Below are 18,378 nucleotides of genomic sequence, written 5' to 3'. Positions count from 1 at the left end.
TGATCCACCAGCGCACGCACACTGAGGAGAGACCGTTCAGCTGCTCTCACAGCACAAAGAGATTTTAAATGTCATCCGACCTACAGAAACGTCAGCGAATTCACACTGAGGAGAAGCCATTTACTGGTGTGTGTGTGTGAAGGGATTCACTCAGTTGTGCACCCTGAATACACATCAGCAAGCTCACACCGGGGAAAGGCTGTTCACCTGCTCTCCCTGTGGGAAGGGATTCATTCGGTTGACAATCCTGATGGGATACCAGCCATTCACCTGCTCTGATTATGGGAGGGGATCCACCCAGTTATCCAGCTTGCAGACACAACAACAAGTTCACACTGGGGAGAGGTGCGGGTTAGGTTGATTGGCCGTGTTGAGTTGCCTCTATCAGGAGGATTAGCAGGGTAAATGCATGGGTTATGGGGATAGGGCCTGGGAGGAAGTGGGGTGGGTGATTCGACGCACCAAATCACTACCTTCTGTATTGTAGTGATTCAGTTCTTTGAACACAATAGAAATGTTTCGTACTATCTCTTTACAACCCCTTATTCACACAGATTTTTCTGCAGCAGCAAGAGACTCACGGATGGTATGTTGCCTCCCGGGTGCAAGAGTCTGTGATGTCTCAGACCGTGTTTTCAAGATCCTTAACGGGAAGGGGGTCAGTCTCAGGTCATGGTACACATCGGTACCAACGACGTAGGTAGGAGAAGGGATGGGGGTTTAAAACAGGAATTTCGGGAACTAGAATGGAAGCTGAGAGCCAGGACAAAGCATGTTGTCATCTCTGGTTTGTAGCCGGTGCCACATGCTAGCGAATTGAGGAACAGGGAGAGAGTGCAGATTTGACATGTGGCTGCAGGGATGGTGTAGGAGAGAGGGTTTCATTTACATGGATAATTGGAGCACATTCTGGGGAAGGTGGGACCTGTACAGACAGGACGGTTTGCACCTGAACCAGAGGGGCACTAATATCCTGGGAGGGAAATTTGTGTCGGCTCTTCGGGGAGATTTAAACTAATTTGTCAGGGGGATGGGAAAACGAGATGCAGTCGAAAAGCCAGTGTTGAGGGTCGTGAGGTACTGAGGAAGATACCAAGGTCGCAGGAGTGTACAGCCAGACAAGATGGTGGGTTGAAGTGGATCTACTTCAATGCAAGGAGCATCCGGAATAAGGTAGGTGAACTTGGAGCGTAGATTGGTACTTGGGACTATGATGTTGTGGCCATTATGGAGACATGGTTAGAACAGGGACAGGAATGGGTGTTGGTATTTCCGGGATATAGATGTTTCAGTAAGAGTAGGGAAGGTGGTAAAAAAGGTGGAGGAGTAGCATTGTTAATCAAGGATAGTTTAATGGCTGCTGAAAGGCATTTCAAAGAACAAAGAACAAAAACAGCCCGGGAAACAGGCCCTTCGGCCCAACGAGCCCACGCCGCCATTTTAACATTACCAGTCTCCCCTCCACCCATGACCCTTATCTATGCTTATGGCATTCCACATTGAGGGAAAACTAATTTAGGGACAATTTATTACCTCCTATCAGCCTAATAGCACATCTTTGGGGTCTGGGAGAAAACTGGAGCACCCGGAGAAAACCCACGCAAGCACGGGGAGAATGCACAAACTCCCACAGACACTGGCCCAAATCCATGTGTCTGCACAGCAAACAGTGATAGTCACTGAGCTGTCGTGTTGCCCAACATCTGGTCCAGTTTAAGCGTACACTAACGACGTGAAGCACTAGGCCAATCTCGAACATCCAAGAGCAGCCCTAGTACGACCCATCGCGTGTATGCCCCTCGTTGGACAACAAGGCGGACCGACTTAAAACCTGTGGATTAAAAGAGAAAAACATTAGTATCATTCCTCATCCTTATACATTACCAGGGACGTCCCAATGCTAATGAACCTTATCTAAAACAATCTCCTATATCCTACCATATCCAACCCACTCATGTGCCTGTCTAAGTTACTCTTAAACAAATCCAGCCTGCCTGCCTCCACCACCTTGCTTGGCAGAGCATTCCATACCCCCACTACCCTCTGTGTGAAAAACCTCCCTCTAATATCTGTGTTATACCTCTCCCCCCTCACCCTAAGCCCGTGGCCCCTCGTACTGTGTGTCTCTGACATAGGAAATAGCTTACCACTGTTTACTCTATCTATACCCTTCATAATCTTATATACCTCTATTAGATCCCCCCCCACAGTCGCCGTCTTTCAAGGGCGATTTGCCTACTGAGGTAATATGGGCTAAACTTAGAAATAGGAAAGGATCGGTCACGTTGTTGGGAGTTTTTCTACAGGCCCCCAAATAGTAATAAAGATGTGGAGGAAATGGTAAAGCAGATTATGGATAGGTGTGGAGGTCACAGGGTAGTTATCATGGGTGACTTCAACTTTCCAAATATTGATTGGAACCTTTATAGGTCAAATAGTTTGGATGGGACACTTTTTGTACAGTGTGTGCAGGAGAGTTTCCCGACACAATATGTGGATAAGCCAACAAGAGGTGGGGCCACATTGGACTGAGTGCTGGGTAATGAACCGGGCCAAGTGTTAGATTTGTTTGTGGGAGAGCACTTTGGAGATAGTGACCACAATTCGGTATCTTTCATTATTGCAATGGAGAGGGATTGGGTCACACAACAGGGCAAGGTTTATAATTGGGTCAGGGGTAATTATGATGCGATTAGGCAAGAATTAGGGAGCGTAAGATGGGAACAGAAACTGTCAGGAATGGGTACAAACAAGAAGTGGAGCTTGTTCAAGGAAGAAATACTGCGTGTCCTTGATCGGTATGTCCCTGGCAGGCAGAGAGGAAATGGCCGAGTGAGGGAACAATGGTTCACAGAGGTTGAATGTCTTGTTAAGAGGAAAAAGGAAGCGTATGTAAGGATGAAAAACAAGGTTCAGTTGGGTTGTTTGAGGGTTACAAGGTAGCTAGGAATGAGTTAAAAGGGCTTAGGAGAGCTGGGAGGGGACATGAGAAGTCCTTGGCAGGTCGGATAAAGGAAAACCTGAAGTCTTTTTACTCTTACATGAGAAATAAATGAATGACCAGGGTGAGGTTAGGGCCAGTCAAGGAGAGTCGTGGGAACTTGTGCATGGAGTCAGAAGAGATAGGTGAGGCGTTGAATGTCTTCACTAAGGAGGGGCCATGTTTTTGAGGATGAGTGCATGATACAGGCTGATAGGATGGAGGAGATAGATGTTCTGAGGGAAGATGTATTAGCAAGTTTGAAAAACCTGAGGGTCGATAAGTCCCCTGGGCCACATGGGATGCATCCTAGGATACCTTGGGAGGCAAGGCATTAGATTGCGGAGCCTTTAGCTTTGATCTTTGGGTCTTCACTGTCCGCAGGGATTGTGCCAGAGGACTGGAGAGTGGTAAATGTTGTTTCTCTCTTCAAGAAAGGAAATAGGAATGACTCTGGTAATTATAGTCTTACTTCGGTGGTCGGTAAGTTAATGGAAAGCGTCCTGAGAGATAGGATTTATGACCATTTGGAAAGATGCAGTTTAATCCAGGATAGTCAGCACAGTTTCGTGAGGGTAAGTCCTGCCTCTCAAATTTGATTGAATTCTTTGAGGAGGTAACTAAGTGTGTGGATGAAAGTAGAGCAGTTGATGTTGTATACATGGATTTTAGTAAAGCGTTTGATAAGGTTCCTCATGGTAGGCTCATGAAGATGATAAGGAGGTGTGGGATAGAAAGAAATTTGGCTACTTGGATAAGTAACTGGCTGCCTCACAGAAGACAGAGGGTGGTGGTGGGAGGAAAATTTTCAGCCTGGAGGCCAGTTACCAGCGGTGTACCACAGGGGTCAGTGCTGGGTCCTCTGCTATTTGTGATTTTTATCAATGACTTGGAAGAAGGGGCTGAAGGGTGGGTTAGTAAATTTGCTGACGACACCAAGATTGGTGGAGTAGTGGATGAGGTGGAGGGCTCTTGCAGTCTGCAAAGAGACATTGGTAGGATGCAGAGCTGGGCCGAAAAGTGGCAGATGGAGTTTAACCCTGATAAGTGTGAGGTGATTAATTTTGTTAAGACAAACTTGAATGCGGATTACAGGGTCAACGGCAGGGTTCTGAGGAATGTGGAGGAACAGAGAGATCTTGGGGTTCATTTCCACAGATCTCTGAAGGTTGCCACTCAAGTGGATAGATCCGTGAAGAACGCTTTATAGTGTGTTAGCGGTTATTAACGGGGGATTTGAGTTTAAGAGCCGTGGGGTTATGCTGCAACTATACCGGACATTGGTGAGACCACATTTGGAATATTGTGTTCAGTTCTGGTCACCTCATTATAAGAAGAATGTGGAAGCATTGGAGAGAGTTCAGAGGAGATGTACCAGGATACTGCCTGGTTTGGAGGGTAGGTCTTTTGAGGAAAGGTTGAGGGAGCTGGGGCTTTTCTCTTTGGAGCGGAGGAGGATGAGAGGCGACTTAATAGAGGTTTATAAGATGATGAGGGGGATTGATAGAGTGGATGTGCAGAGATTATTTCCTCAGGTGGATGCAGCTGTTACTAGGGGGCATAACTATCAGGTTCGTGGTGGGAGATATAGGAGGGATGTCCGAGGTGGATTCTTTACTCAGAGAGTGGTTGGGGTGTGGAATAGACTGCCTGCTGTGATAGTGGAGTCGGACACTTTAGGAACTTTCAGGCGGTTACTGGATAGGCACATGGAGCACTCCAGAATGATAGGAAGTGGGATGGCTTGTTCTTGGGATAGGGCATAGCTCGGCACAACATTGAGGGCCGAAGGGCCTGTACTGTGCTGTAATGTTCTATTCAAATGTTGAGGCTAATCTGAGCTTGAATGTCTCTCTTGCCAGTACATTTATCTTCAATGCACATTCTTTACATACACAGCAATTAAGCTTTTACATTTATACGTAAATAAAAACTCAGTCTTTTAGAAACCTACTGATTCATTAATTGTAAGACTCACAACTTATTCAATCTCCAGTTAATGATTGGTATCTAAGAAATACTAATCTTTACATTTGTTTAATACAAGATACGCTAGTTCAAACAGAGACTTTGTGGAAGACAATATCTTTCTTACTCTGACTGAACAATCAGCCTTATTCTTGAGACAGATTTGGCAGATTATAATATCCTCCAGCTGATCAAAATGAAAGAAATTCTAAGTTTAAACATTCCTGCTACCTATGCAGATTCCACAAACATCTGGTTGAATACAGCATTAATTTTTAAATTTAAAAATTAAACTCTAGTCAGATGTTGGAGTTTAACTTGCCTTAAGACAGATTTCTGTAGATGGGGGTTTCCTCGAGGCCATAAATTTGCCCAGACTTAAACTAAATAAAAAGACTCAAAATGTGATTTTTGAAGACCTGACTTTATTTAACCAAACGATCGAATGGGAGAATAATATGAGAGAGCCCTGCACTCAAGGTAAAGAATGTGGGCAGCCGGATATCAGTCTGAAAAACAACACCCCGTGAAGGTAGTTATACATCCCCTGACCGAGGTTTCACAAAACGTAACAAAAAGCATCCATCTTGTAAATTCAGAATACATGTTTCGAAAGAGGCCTATCTGTTAATCGTACGGTCTTCAATGGCAACAGCTCCGGCTGACTTACATTCCCATTGTCTAAGATCATTCATTCTATCGTGTTAGTGTTCCTAAATCTATGGTTATGTGTTTATTTGCCTAATTAGCCCCCCCTACACTTTTTGGAATAAATTCTAATTTTAAACACCTCCTGCTACCTATGCTGCTTCCATAAGTATTAATTGTTAAACTGTAGTCAGATGTTACTTTAACACGGCTCCATACAGACTTCCTTAACCTTGTTGCTTGCATTGTATAAAGAGCAGCATCGGCACAATGGGCCAAATGGCCTCCCTCTGTGCTCTCTGCTCCTCATTTGCATTGGAAGAAAGTGGTAAATATCTGGAACCCACTTCCTAGAAGGGGGGAGAAGCAGAGATGATGGTATGTTTCCAAAAGGAAAGTGGATGGGCTTGAGGGAAATAAACCTGTGGGGATCCAGGGATAGAAGAGGGCAAAGGTTTGATCTACAGCGAACCCACGTTGACTCAATGTGCTGAATGGTCCCTTTCCTGACCCCAATGCCTGTCTGATCTAAAGAGAGAAATTTCATCTGCTGCAGCCTCTCCAATTCACTAAAGTCCCTCATACCCGGAGTCATTCTTGTCAATCTCCTCTGCACCCTCTCTGAGAACTTCACATCTTTCCTAAAGTGTGGGGCCCATATATAGAGCTCCATTCCAGAGGGTTAGAATTGAAACACAGCGAGGTTATGTTCAACTTGTTTAGAACCAGGTTCAGACTGCACTGGGAGCACTGTCAACATTTGTGATCTCCATTTAGGAAAAGGAAATTGAGGCCCTGGAGAAGGAGAAACAAAGATTCACAAGAATAATCCCAGAACTGACAGCATTTCACCCTGAAGGGTGACCGGATGGAAGTCTTTACGATTATGAAGACGCTCGATAATCTAATAGGGATTTCACGAGAGACCCCTTTACACAGCGAGTGGTGAGAATGTGGAACTCACTACCACGGTGAGTGGTTGAGGTGAATGGCATGAATATACTGAAGCTGGATACATACATGACGGAGAAAGGAATAGAAGGATATGTTGATGGAGGGAGATGAAGAGGGGCAGGTGGAGGCTCATGTTCAGCATAAATACTGGCATAGACCAGTGGAGCCGACTGGTCTGGCCCTGTGCTGGAGACTCCATGGAACTGAGACAGATGTATTTATTTTAGATCTACCTGTAGTGGTACAGAAAGCACTATATTTAATACCCAGGATAAATGTCCTTCATCAGCTTTAGTGGATCATTTCAGTGGAAATGTGCTCTCCCAGGCTCAGCCCACTGGAAGCAAAGTTGTGAGACCGGCCAGTACAGCAGAAAGAAACCCTCCCACTTCACCCACTGTCAGAATGAACATGGTTCAGTCCTGGATGACATTAGCAGCAGAATCCAATCCCTCTAATCACTCGTGAACTCGCTGGTGCCTCAGCAAGTTGTATGAATTACTGAATCCCTTCCCACACTCAGAACAGGTGAACGGCCTCTCTCCAGTGTGAACTCGCTGGTGTCTCAGCAGGTTGGATTTCTGAGTGAATTTCATCCCGCAGGGAGAGCAGGTGAATAATTGCTCCACAGAGTGACCTCGCTGGTGTCTCTGGAGGTGGGATGACTGAGTGAATCCCTTGCCACAGTCAGAGCAGGTGAACGGTCTCTCCCCGGTGTGAACTCGCTGGTGTCTCTGCAGCGTAGATAACTGAGAGAATCCCTTCCCACAGTCAGAGCAGGTGAATGGCCTCTCCCCAGAGTGAACTTGTTGGTGTATCCGGAGGTTGTCTAATCGAGTGAATCCCTTCCCACAGTCAGAGCAGGTGAATGGCTTCTCCCCAGTGTGAACTTGCTGGTGTTGCTGCATTTGGGATAACCGAGTGAATCCCTTCCCACACTGAGAGCAGGTAAATGGTCTCTCCCCGCTGTGAACTCGCTCATGCACCCGCAGTGTTGATGACGTTCTAAATCTCTTTGTGCAGTGAGAGCAGCTGAACGGTCTCTCCTCAGTGTGAACGCGCTGGTGGGACATCAGATCCCGAGAGCTTTTGAAGCCAGTCCCACAGTCAGAGCATTTAAAGGGTCTCTCCTGAGAGTGAGTAACTTGGTGTCTCAGCAAGCTGGTTGACTGAGTGAATCCCTTCCCGCACACAGAGCAGGTGAACGGCCTCTCCCCAGTGTGAATCCATTGATGAGTCAGCAATCGGAATGAAGAACTGAATCCCTTCCCACACTGGGAGCAGGTAAATGGTTTCTCCCCAGTGTGAACTCGCTGGTGTGTCTGCAGATGGGGAAACAATGTGAATGTTTTCCCACACACAGAGCAGGTGAATGGCCTCTCTCCAGTGTGGACTCGTTGGTGCGTCCGCAAGTTGGATGAATCACTGAATCCCTTCCCACACACGGAGCAGGTGAACGGTCTCTCCCCGGTGTGACTGCGTCGATGAGTTTCCACCTCTGATGGGTATCTGAATCCCTTCCCACAGTCCCCACACTTCCACGGTTTTTTCATGGTGAGGTGTCCTCGTGTCTCTTCAGGTTTGACAATCAGTTGAAACCTTGTCCACAAAAAGAACACGGGTACAGTCTCTCCCCGCTGCGAATGCTGCCATGTATTTTCAGGCTGTGTAACTGGTTAAAGCTCTTATCACAGTCAGTGAACTGGAATATGCTCACTCAGGTGCGTGCATGTGTTGAAGCTTTTCCAGTCACACTGATGTTTAAGCCTTCGGAAGAAAAACGTTTCTCCTTCTAGGTTCAAAGGCTGCTAATATCCAGTTCCTGATGAATTGAGTGATTCTGTAAGAATTGATGTGACATTTGGTTTGAGATTTGTCTGTATAACCTCACTTTCTGATATCCTGAAAAAGGAGTTTACAAAATTCATCACTCAGGATAGAAATTCAGAACACACAATTCTATGATGCTAATGAACATTCTATCCTCTCTCACTCCCCAAAAGGGGTAAATCCCACACATTTCCCCTCTGCTGCATTTAATATTCACCTTCCCAATTCTCCTGAAGGTGCTCATTCAGACTGATTCACAGATCCATGCTCACTGCTTCCCATCCTGGATGCAGGGAGCTGAAAATCTCCATGCAGGCTGCCAGACAGATGTATAAATGAAATAAATATGTGTTTAATGATAGGATAGCTCCAAATGGTTGAGATGTAGGGGATTGTGATTGATAATGATCTTGAACTTGAGTGTAGCTGAGTAGAGAAGATCATAGAATAGATCATAGAATCCCTACAGTACAGAAAGAGGCCATTTGGCTCATCGAGACTGCACCAACCACAATCCCACCCAGGCCCTACCCCCATAGCCCTCTTTTACCCACTAATCCCTTTAACCTACACATCTCTGGACACTAAGGGCAATTTTTAGCATGGCCAATCAGCCTAACCCGCACATCTTTGGACTGTGGGAGGAAACTGGAGCACCCAGACAAAACCCACGCAGACATGAGGAGAATGTGCAAACTCCACACTAAAAAGTCTGACAACACCAGGTTTTAGTCCAACCTATTTATTTGATAATATACTCACTAGCTTTCGGGGTTACCCCCTTCGTCAGGTGAACTCCACACAGCCAGTGACCCGAGCCAAGAATCGAACCCAGGACCCCGGAGCTGTGAAGCAGCAGTGCTAACTGCTGTGCCACCCGAATGATAAATAATTTCTAAATGAAATTGGATGGATGCTACAGGGTGACCGAATGGAAGTCACTCCAGACTGAATTACTGGGCAGGGCTGGCTGCCCCCTGCGCATGCGCAGTTTCCCTCTCCCTGCGCATTACGGTTCAATACGGGGTTGGCAGGGGCGGTGACCGGGCAATTTGAGGTACTGGGATTGATGGGCCTATTGATCCCGGATAAACGGAGGGAACTGTCAGGCGGGAGGATCCGGAAACTCTCTGTGAATCCACAAACCGTTATGAATAATGGTCTTCTCCCGCCGATGAACAATCCCGGAGTAACCGCCGCCATTTCGGTTCACCGAGTGGAGGGTGGGGAGGAGACAATGGGGTAAGCCCCGCCCCTCATTGTGTCTGATTGGCTGGAGGACCAGCCGCCTCCTTCAGTCCTCCAGATCCACCCCCTAGTGTTCTGGATGGGGGAAGGGATGATGTGGCTATGCCGGCATTGGACTGGGGTAAACACAGTAAAAAGTCTGACAACACCAGGTTTCAGTCCAACCGATTTATTTGATCAAATAAATCTGTTGGACTGAAACCTGGTGTTGTCAGACTTTTTACTGGGGGAAGGGAGACATAGGCTCACATCTGATTGGCTGGAGGACCAGCCGCCTCCTTCAGTCCTCCAGCTCCGCCCCCCCCATTGTTCTGGATGGGGAAAGGGAGACAAAGGCTCACACCTGATTTGCTGGAGGACCAGCCGCCTCCCTCAGTCCTCCAGCTCCGCCCCCCACTGTTCTGGATGGGAGTGGGGGGGCAGGGAGACAAACTGAAGGTTCTTCCACTTCAGGCTCAGATCTGATCTCTGGGAAGGAAGATTCAGAAATTGCAGCTTCTAGATAACCGGATTTTGGAGCTGTGGGTGGAATCCCTAAGGAGCATCCGTGATGCTGACGTTTAGTGGGGTGGTCACACCATAGGTGAGGATTGCACAGGCAGAAAGGGAATGGGAGACCAACAGGAAGTCTGGAGGGTAGTGCAGGAGTCCCCCTCTGGCCACAGCTGGAGTACTGTGTGCAGTTTTGGTCGCCGCACTTGCGCAAGGATATTTTGGCCTTGGAGGGAGTGCAGAGGAGGTTCACTAGGCTGATACCGGAGTTGAGGGGGTTGAGCTATGAGGAGAGGCTGAATAGACTGGGCTTGTACTCGTTAGAGTTTAGAAGTATGAGGGGGGATCTTATTGAGACATATAAGATGATGAAGGGGATGGATAGGGTAGAGGTGGAGAGGTTCTTCCCGCTCACAAAGGACAGCAGGACTAGGGGGCACAGCCTCAAGATAAGGGGGACGCAGTTTAGAATGGAGTTGAGGAGGAACTTCTTCACTCAAAGGGTGGCGAATCTCTGGAATTCTCTGCCCTTTGAAGTGGTGGAGGCTGCCTCGCTAAATATATTTAAGACGCGGGTAGATAGATTTTTGGTAGGCAAGGGGATTAAGGGTTATGGGGAGAAAGCGGGAAAGTGGAACTGAGCCACTTCAGATCAGCCATGATCTTCTTGAATGGTGGGGCAGGCTCGAGGGGCCAGATGGCCTACTCCTGCTCCTATTTCTTATGTTCTTATGTTCATCCCCATCTGAAACAGATATACAGCTTTGGATATTGTTGGGTGGAAGAATGGCTTCTCAGGGGAAAGCTGCAGCCAAGTTCACGGCACAGTGGGTGGCTCTACTACTCAGAGGAAAACGAATAGCAGGGCAATAATGAGATCGGATTCAATATTTAGGGGCAAAGGTAGACGCTTCTGAGGCAGTAAACATGAATAGACACATAGGAGCAGGAGGAGGCCATTTGGTCTGTTGAACCTCTCCGCCATTCATCATGATCATGGTTGACCATCCAACTCAATAGATTAATCCTGCTGTTTCCCCATAATTTGATCCCTTAAGTGCTATATCTAATCGTGTCTTGAATACATTAAATGTTTTTGACATCAACTGCTTCTTGTGGTAATGAATTTCACAGGCTCTTTGGGTAAAGAAATGTCTCATTTCCATCCTAAATTTCCATCCTACCCTGAATCCTCAGACTGTGACCTGCAAGTTCTGGACTCTCCCACCACCGGAAACATCCATCCTGCATCTACCCTGTCTAGTCCTGTTGGAATGTTATCAATCTCTGAGATTCCCCCCCTCACTCGTCTGAACTCCAGCAAAAACAATCCTAATCTACTCAATCTCTCTTCATACATCATTCCCACTATTCCTGGAATCAGCCTGGTAAATCTTCGCTACACTCCCGCGAGAGCAAGAACGTCCTTCCTCAGAAAAGGAGACCAAAACTGCTTCACAATATTCAAGGTGCAGCCTCACCAAGGTCCTGTATAACTGCAACAACAGATCTCTTCTATTCCTGTACTCAAAACCATTCACAATGAGGTCCAACATGCCATAATCAAGGGTGACATATTGCCTCCCTAATGTTCGGGCCTAGGTGTCATACAAGGCATTCTGGGGAGGGAAGATGAACAGCCAGTGGTCATGGTAAACACTAGTACCAACAATATAAGAAAGCTGAGGAATAAAGACGTGCCAGCTGAGCACAGGAAGTTAGGAAATAAATTGCAATTATACTAATTTCAGGATTACTCCCAGTTCCACGCACATGACGAGAGTGGGAATAGGAGGATAGACCAAATCTCTCAACACCAGGTTAAAGTTAAAGACACAACACCAGGTTAAAGACTTTAACCTGGTGTTGTGAGACTTCTTAATGTGTTTACCCTAGTCCAACGCCAGCATCTCTACATCATGACTATCATCGACACCGCAAACTGCCGGATCCAAGTGGAGAGGGTCTTCAAGAAGATTGCGCATATTGACACAGATATCAAGTTTTTACATGGACTTTAACCTGGTGTTGTAAGACCTCTTACTGTGTTTACTCCTCCTGTGGTCAGAGAAGATTTGAAAATGATTGTCAGAGTCACTACAATCTCCTCCCTGGCCTCCTACAGCAGCCTGGGATACATCCCATCAGGAGCTGGGGATTTATACAGTTTTGGACCCGTTAATATCTCCTCTCTCTCAATGTTAAATTGTTGAGGTGAATCACAAAGCACCTCCCAGGTTTCTATACCGACATCATCCTCCCCCCACAGTGAACACAGACACAAAGTATTCATTTAAAACCTCACCAATGTCTCCCAGCCCCACACACAAATTACCACATTGGCCCCTAATGGACCCAACTGGTCATTTCCATATATAGTAATATATAATATATTAGTACAGTAAGTGTCCTTACTCTATTAATACACACCTTTGGATTTCCTCACAGATTTTACACAGAGAAGGCAATTTAGTCTGAAACTCATTGGCCAACTCTGCATTCAGACCATTGAGGATCTCTGAGTGGCTGGAGGACCACAATACTTCCGGTCCTCCAACTCTTTCCATTGGTCAGCATCTCAACATAAAAGTCAGTGGGGGGGGAGAGAGAGAAAGAGAGAGACACACTCTCTCGCACATGCGCAGCTTCCCCTCTCCCTTGGACATGCGCAGTCCCGGGCCGGAGCGTGGGGGAAGACCACTGAGCGGCTTCTCGCTCTGGGCGGAGCCGCCAGCCGGTTGCCTGGAAACCTTGGCTCCAGGAGGAGAAATGGGAGGGGGCGGGGCTCCCGTGTTCGCGCGGTGGGCCTGCGCACTGAAACCCGGAGACGTCACCGCGGAGTAGCGTGATTGCGATTGGCTGGTTCAGACAGGGCTTCCTTGTGAGGTCACAACGCGGAAGTGGTCAATGAGCTTCAGGTTAAACCTTCCTCCTCTGAGCAACTTCTGGGGGGAAATCAGTGTCTCCCCCTTTCCATTTCTATTCTCATTCTGGGGGGAAACTGGGGACTTGCAGCAACTGAAGGGAAAGGAAGTGAATCCAGTCTGTATATTCCACACATTGTTAGTCCAGTCATAGAGACATATATCTGTCTGGCAGCCTGCATGGAGATTCTCAGCTCTCTGTGTCCAGGATAGGAAGTAATGAGCATGGATCTGTCACTCAGCCTGAATTTGACAGTCACTTGATTCATCAGGACCTGAATATCATCTGCCTTTGAATCTAGAAGCAGGAATGTTTATCTTTTTTCAGCTTCAGAAGGTTTTAAACATCACTGTGACTGGAAAAGCACTATCACACACACCCGAGTGAGAGTGTGTTGCACTGCTCTGGAACACAGTTACACAGCCTAAAAATACATGGCAGCATTCACAGCGGGGAGAGACTGTACCCGTGTTCTGTGCGAGATTTAACTGATTGTTTAACCTGGAAAGTCACCATGGAGAAACCCTGGAAATGTGGGGACTGTGGGAAGGGATTCGTAGCCCCATCTCAGCTGGAAATTCATCGCCGCAGCCACAGTGGAGAGAGACCGTTCACCTGCTCCGTGTGCGGGAAGGGATTCACTCAGTTATCCCATCTGGTGAGACACAATGTCACTCACACCAATGAGAGATCCTTTAAATGCTCTGAATGCGGGAGTGGATTCAAAAGCTCTGCAGAATTGGTGTCCCACCAGCGCATTCACACTGAGGAGAGACTGTTCAGCTGCCCTCACTGCACAATGAGGTTTAAATGGTCAACCAGCTTGCAGAACCACCAGCGAGTTCACACCGGGGAGAGACCGTTTACCTGCTCTGTGTGTGGGAAGGGATTCACTCAGTCCTCCCACCTGCTGAGGCACAAAGTCACTCACACCCAGGAGAGACCCTTTAAATGCTCTGACTGTGGGAGTGGCTTCAAAAGTGCTGCCGATCTGAGGTACCACCAGCGCATTCACACCGAGGAGAGACCGTTCAGCTGCTGTCACTGCTCAAAGAGATTTAAAACGTCGTCCACACTGCGGAGACACCGGCGAGTTCACACCGGGGAGAGACCGTTTATCTGCTCTGTGTGTGAAAAGGGATTCACTCAGTTATCCAGCCTGTGGAAACACCGGCGACTTCACACCGGGGAGAGACCGTTTATCTGCTCTGTGTGCGGGAAGGGATTCACTGCCTCATCCAACCTGCAGAGACACAAAGTCACTCACTCCCAGGAGAGACCCTTTAAATGCTCTGCCTGTGGGAGTGGTTTCAAAAGCTCTCGGTATCTGGTGGTCCACCAGCGAGTTCACACTGGGGAGAGACCGTTCACCTGCTCTGTGTGTGGGAAGGGGTTCACTCAGTCATCCCACCTGCTGACACACAAAGCTACTCACACCAAGGAGAGACCCTTTAAATGCTCTGACTGAGAAGCCACCTTCAGAAGCTCTCGGGAACTGATGTCCCACCTGCACATTCACACTGGGGAGAGACCGTTCGCCTGCTGTGTATGTGGGAAGGGATTCATTCAGTTATCCCTTGACGCATTGTCATTCAGACCAACGGGAGACTCTTTAAACATGGGCACGGCCTCAGAAGCTCTGGAGAACCAGTGCGTAGAACTGAGGAGAGATCGTTCAGTTACTCACACTCCACAAAGAGATTTGGAACATCTTCAGCACTGCTGAAAAAGCTGTGAGTTCACATAAGGGAGAGACCATTCACTTGCTCTGTGAGTGCCAAAGGATTTACTCGGTTAGCCAGCTTGCCCAGACACACAGTCGCTCGCACCCAGGAGAGACCCTTTAAACGCTCTGATGGCTTCAAAAGCTGTCAAGAACTGATGTCCCATCAGCCAGTTCACACCGGGGAGAGATTCACTCGGTTAGCAAACTTCATAAGTGATTACAGTTCTTGTATTATTCTTGTGAATCTTTCATGCCCCTTCTCCAGGGCCTCGATTTCCTTTTTCTAAATGGAGATCAGAAATAGAACAGCACAGGAACAGACCCTTCAGCCCACAGTGTTGTCAAACGTGACGCTAAATTAGACTAATCTCTTCTGCCTTGGTCCATATTCTTGTATTCCTTGCAAATTCATGTGTTTATCCAAACACTCCTATTGTATCTGCTCCCACCACTACAACCCATGGCACTCTGTCCCAGACACCTACCCCTCCCTGTATAAGAAACCTACCCCTCACCTCTCCTTTGAACTCCCCCGCCACCCCGTCTCACATTAAGTGCAGTATTAGACATTTCAACTTTGGGAAAAAGATTCTGACTGTCTCTATGTTTCTCATAGCTTTTATAGACTTTTATCAGGTCTCCCCTCAGCCTCTGCCACTCCAGAGAGAACAACCCTTGTTTGTCCAGCTTCTCCTCAAATCCAAGTAGCATCCTTCTCTTCTGCACCCTCTCCAAAGCCTCTACATCCTTCCTGTAAAGTGGCGACCAGAAGAGGATGCAATAACCTTAAGAACGTAAGAAATAGGAGCAGGAGTAGGCCATCTAGCCCTTCGAGCCTGCCCCGCCATTCAATAAGATCATGGCTGATCTGTCGTGGCTCAGTTCCACTTTCCCGCTTTCTCCCCATAACCCTTAATTCCCGTGTCTATCAGAAACCTATCTACCCGTGACTTAAATATATTCAGCGAGGTAGCCTCCACCACTTCAACGGGCAGAGAATTGCAGAGTGGGCTAACCAGTGTTTTATAAAGCTGCAACGTGAGATCCTGACTCTTGTTCTCAATAAAGGCAGGCACGCCACACGACTTCTTTACCACCTATCGACTTGTGTGGCCAATTTCAGGGAGCTATGGACTTGAACCCCAAGATCCCTCTGTACATCAGTGCTGTTCAGGGGCCTGCCATTAACTGTATACTTACCCTGAACGTTTAATCTCCCAAACTGCAGCGCCTCACACTTGCCCAGATTAAACTCCATCTGCCATTTCTTCGCCCATATCTGTAGCTGATCTATCTCCTGCTTTGACAATCTTCTACACTATCTACACTTCCATCTACCTTTGTGGAACGCCACCTATCCTAATTTTCATCCAAGTCATTTCTGTATAGAACATAGAAAAACTACAGCCCAAACAGGCCCTTCAGCCCACAAGTTGCGCCGAACATGTCCCTCCTTATATTCTAGGGGAATTTCACAGTAATTTCATTGCAGTGTTAATGTAAGTGTTAACTTTATATATCACAAACAGCAGAGGTCCCAGTACGGATCCCTGCGGAACACCACTAGTCTCGGACCTCCACTCATCACTACTCTCTGACTTCTATGGCAAGGCAGTTCTGAATCCAAGCACTCCAGTCACCATGAATCCCGTTGCATCTGAATCTTCTGGATCATCCTACCATGAGGGACCTTGTCAAAAGCCTTACTAAAATCCACGTATACAACATTCACAACTCTCTCATCGATTCCCTCCGTCACCTCTGCAACAAAATCGATCAGGTTAGTAAAATGTTGACAGTGTAATCTTGCAATGAGCGCATAGACTGGTTCGGGGAGATGTAGATAACAGGTAGAATTGATATCTAATGAGGACTTTAGAATTGAATAAAGGGTTCATTGTTACTAACAGGTAAAGAAGGGCTAAAATCTTATCCAGAATCCTTTTCACACACACACACGGACATCTCTGAATCACCAAATGGAACGTTACACAGGGGGCTGGAATTCACTGGGATTTCTGAACAACCTTTCCATATAAATGTCCTGGTTACAGACTGTGACAAAGGACACAACAGACAGCAAGAACCAGGAGGAACCTTTCACCCAGAGGATGTTAATAACCTTGTTCAGGACACCGGTGCCAGGCACAGGAGGATCCCAGGAGAAATGGAACATTTAATTTCTGTCTGTTTCCCAATTCTAAATGACTGATTCTTTAACAAAGGAATGTTTTAAAAAACAGCATTGCGATATTCCAAGGTCTGGGGAAGGGACAGACTGATGTGTTTTGATTTTAAAACAGGAGGATCCATTGAAAAGCAGCTCTGGACGATACCAGCACCTCCTGACCCACTTTCAATTCATTTCAAATCACCCATCGCTTTCCCCGGAATATTCTGTATTCTTTTCCTGGGATGTGGACACTGCCGGCAAAACCCCAGCGTGCATTGCTCATCTCCGAATTACCCCTGAACGGAGTGACTTGCTCAGAGGGGGCAGTTAAGGGTCACCCACGTCGCTGTGTGGGTCTGGATTCACATGTAGGCCAGACTGGGTAAGGATGGCAGATTTCCTTCCCCAATAGGGAGCATTAATAGGGTGAACTGGATGGGTTTTTAACAACAATCGATGATAGTTTCGTGGTCACCGTTACTGAGACTCACTTTATATAATTCCAGACTGATACACAATTCAAATCCCACTAGCTGCCTGTCCCCACATCCTTGCCTGGGTCTGTGCGTTCCTCAACCAGCGACATTCCCACTATCCCACCACCTCCTCCCCCTGAATCGAATATTCCACACACCCCTTAGTTAAACAGGAAGGAAAGAAAAGAGAAAGGCTTTGAACTTGGAATGACCCTCATCACAAGAAATCGTACAGGAGACCATTCTGTTAACGTTTACAAGATTTGGTTTTATAAAATAGAGAGTAAGAAATGGGTGGTAAGTAACGACGGACATTACAACTGACATCAGAAATATCGATTGACGGGATAAATGCCCGCTACATCACAGAGCGATCCTCGATCATTAAAGAATTGACCCACAATAGGGAGTTTACACAGAGAGGTGACACCCACAGCTGCTAAGGATCGTGGAATTCAGTTCAATAAAGTGAGAAGCTTTTGCCGTTCAAGACAAACACTTCAATTAATCTCATCATTAAAAACCCCAGTGTAAATAACACTGACGCATCTTAAAATGTTGGTTTAGAGCCACAGGTTTCCCTTCTCAGAGAAAACTACAGCACAAACAGGCCCTTCGGCCCACAAGTTGCACCGATCATATCCCTACCTACCAGGCTCTAACCCTCAATCCCATTAAATCCCATGCACTCATCCAGAAGTCTCTGAAAAGACCCCAGCGAGTTCGCCTCCATCACCACCGATGGCAGCCGATTCCACTCACTCACCACCCTCTGAGTGAAAAACTTACCCCTGACATCTCCTCTGTACCTGCTCCCCAGCACCTTAAACCTGTGTCCTCTCGTAGCGACCATTTCAGCCCTGGGAAATAGCCTCCGAGAATCCACCCTATCTATTCCTCTCAACATTTTATACATCTCTAACAGGTCGCCTCTCAACCTTCGTTTCTCCAGGGAGAA

The 18,378-nt window shown here is 47.1% G+C and overlaps 2 protein-coding genes across 5 annotated transcripts in view; one reads left to right on the top strand and one right to left on the bottom strand.

Annotated features, from left to right (window-relative positions):
* Positions 1-5,353: 5,353 nt before the first annotated feature.
* LOC145354754 (uncharacterized) overlaps positions 5,354-18,378 on the bottom strand; it is a 27,273-nt gene continuing 14,248 nt past the window's right edge. The window contains exons 3-4 of one of the 4 annotated variants that reach the window (XM_080206217.1): positions 17,247-17,257; positions 5,354-8,067 (exon numbers count right to left, since the gene is read on the bottom strand). In XM_080206217.1, coding sequence (XP_080062343.1) covers positions 7,009-8,067; positions 17,247-17,257 — 1,070 coding nt within the window. In that variant the 3' untranslated portion in view covers positions 5,354-7,008. Of the gene's footprint in view, positions 8,453-8,597; positions 8,690-9,526; positions 9,610-17,246; positions 17,258-18,378 lie in introns of those variants that run through there. The other 3 variants (XM_080206213.1, XM_080206214.1, XM_080206216.1) reach the window with 3 other exon arrangements.
* Positions 13,033-18,378, top strand: part of LOC145354774 (uncharacterized) — a 22,568-nt gene continuing 17,222 nt past the window's right edge. The window contains 1 exon segment of the mRNA XM_080206250.1: positions 13,033-14,545. Coding sequence (XP_080062376.1) covers positions 13,560-14,545 — 986 coding nt within the window. The 5' untranslated portion in view covers positions 13,033-13,559.

The sequence above is a fragment of the Carcharhinus amblyrhynchos genome, chromosome 18 (genome assembly GCF_965287045.1).
Source record: "Carcharhinus amblyrhynchos chromosome 18, sCarAmb.v2.hapA, whole genome shotgun sequence".
Taxonomy (NCBI): Eukaryota; Metazoa; Chordata; class Chondrichthyes; order Carcharhiniformes; family Carcharhinidae; genus Carcharhinus; species Carcharhinus amblyrhynchos.
The sequence above is the reverse complement of the archived record's forward strand: the minus strand, read 5'-3'. Positions and strand labels throughout refer to the sequence as shown.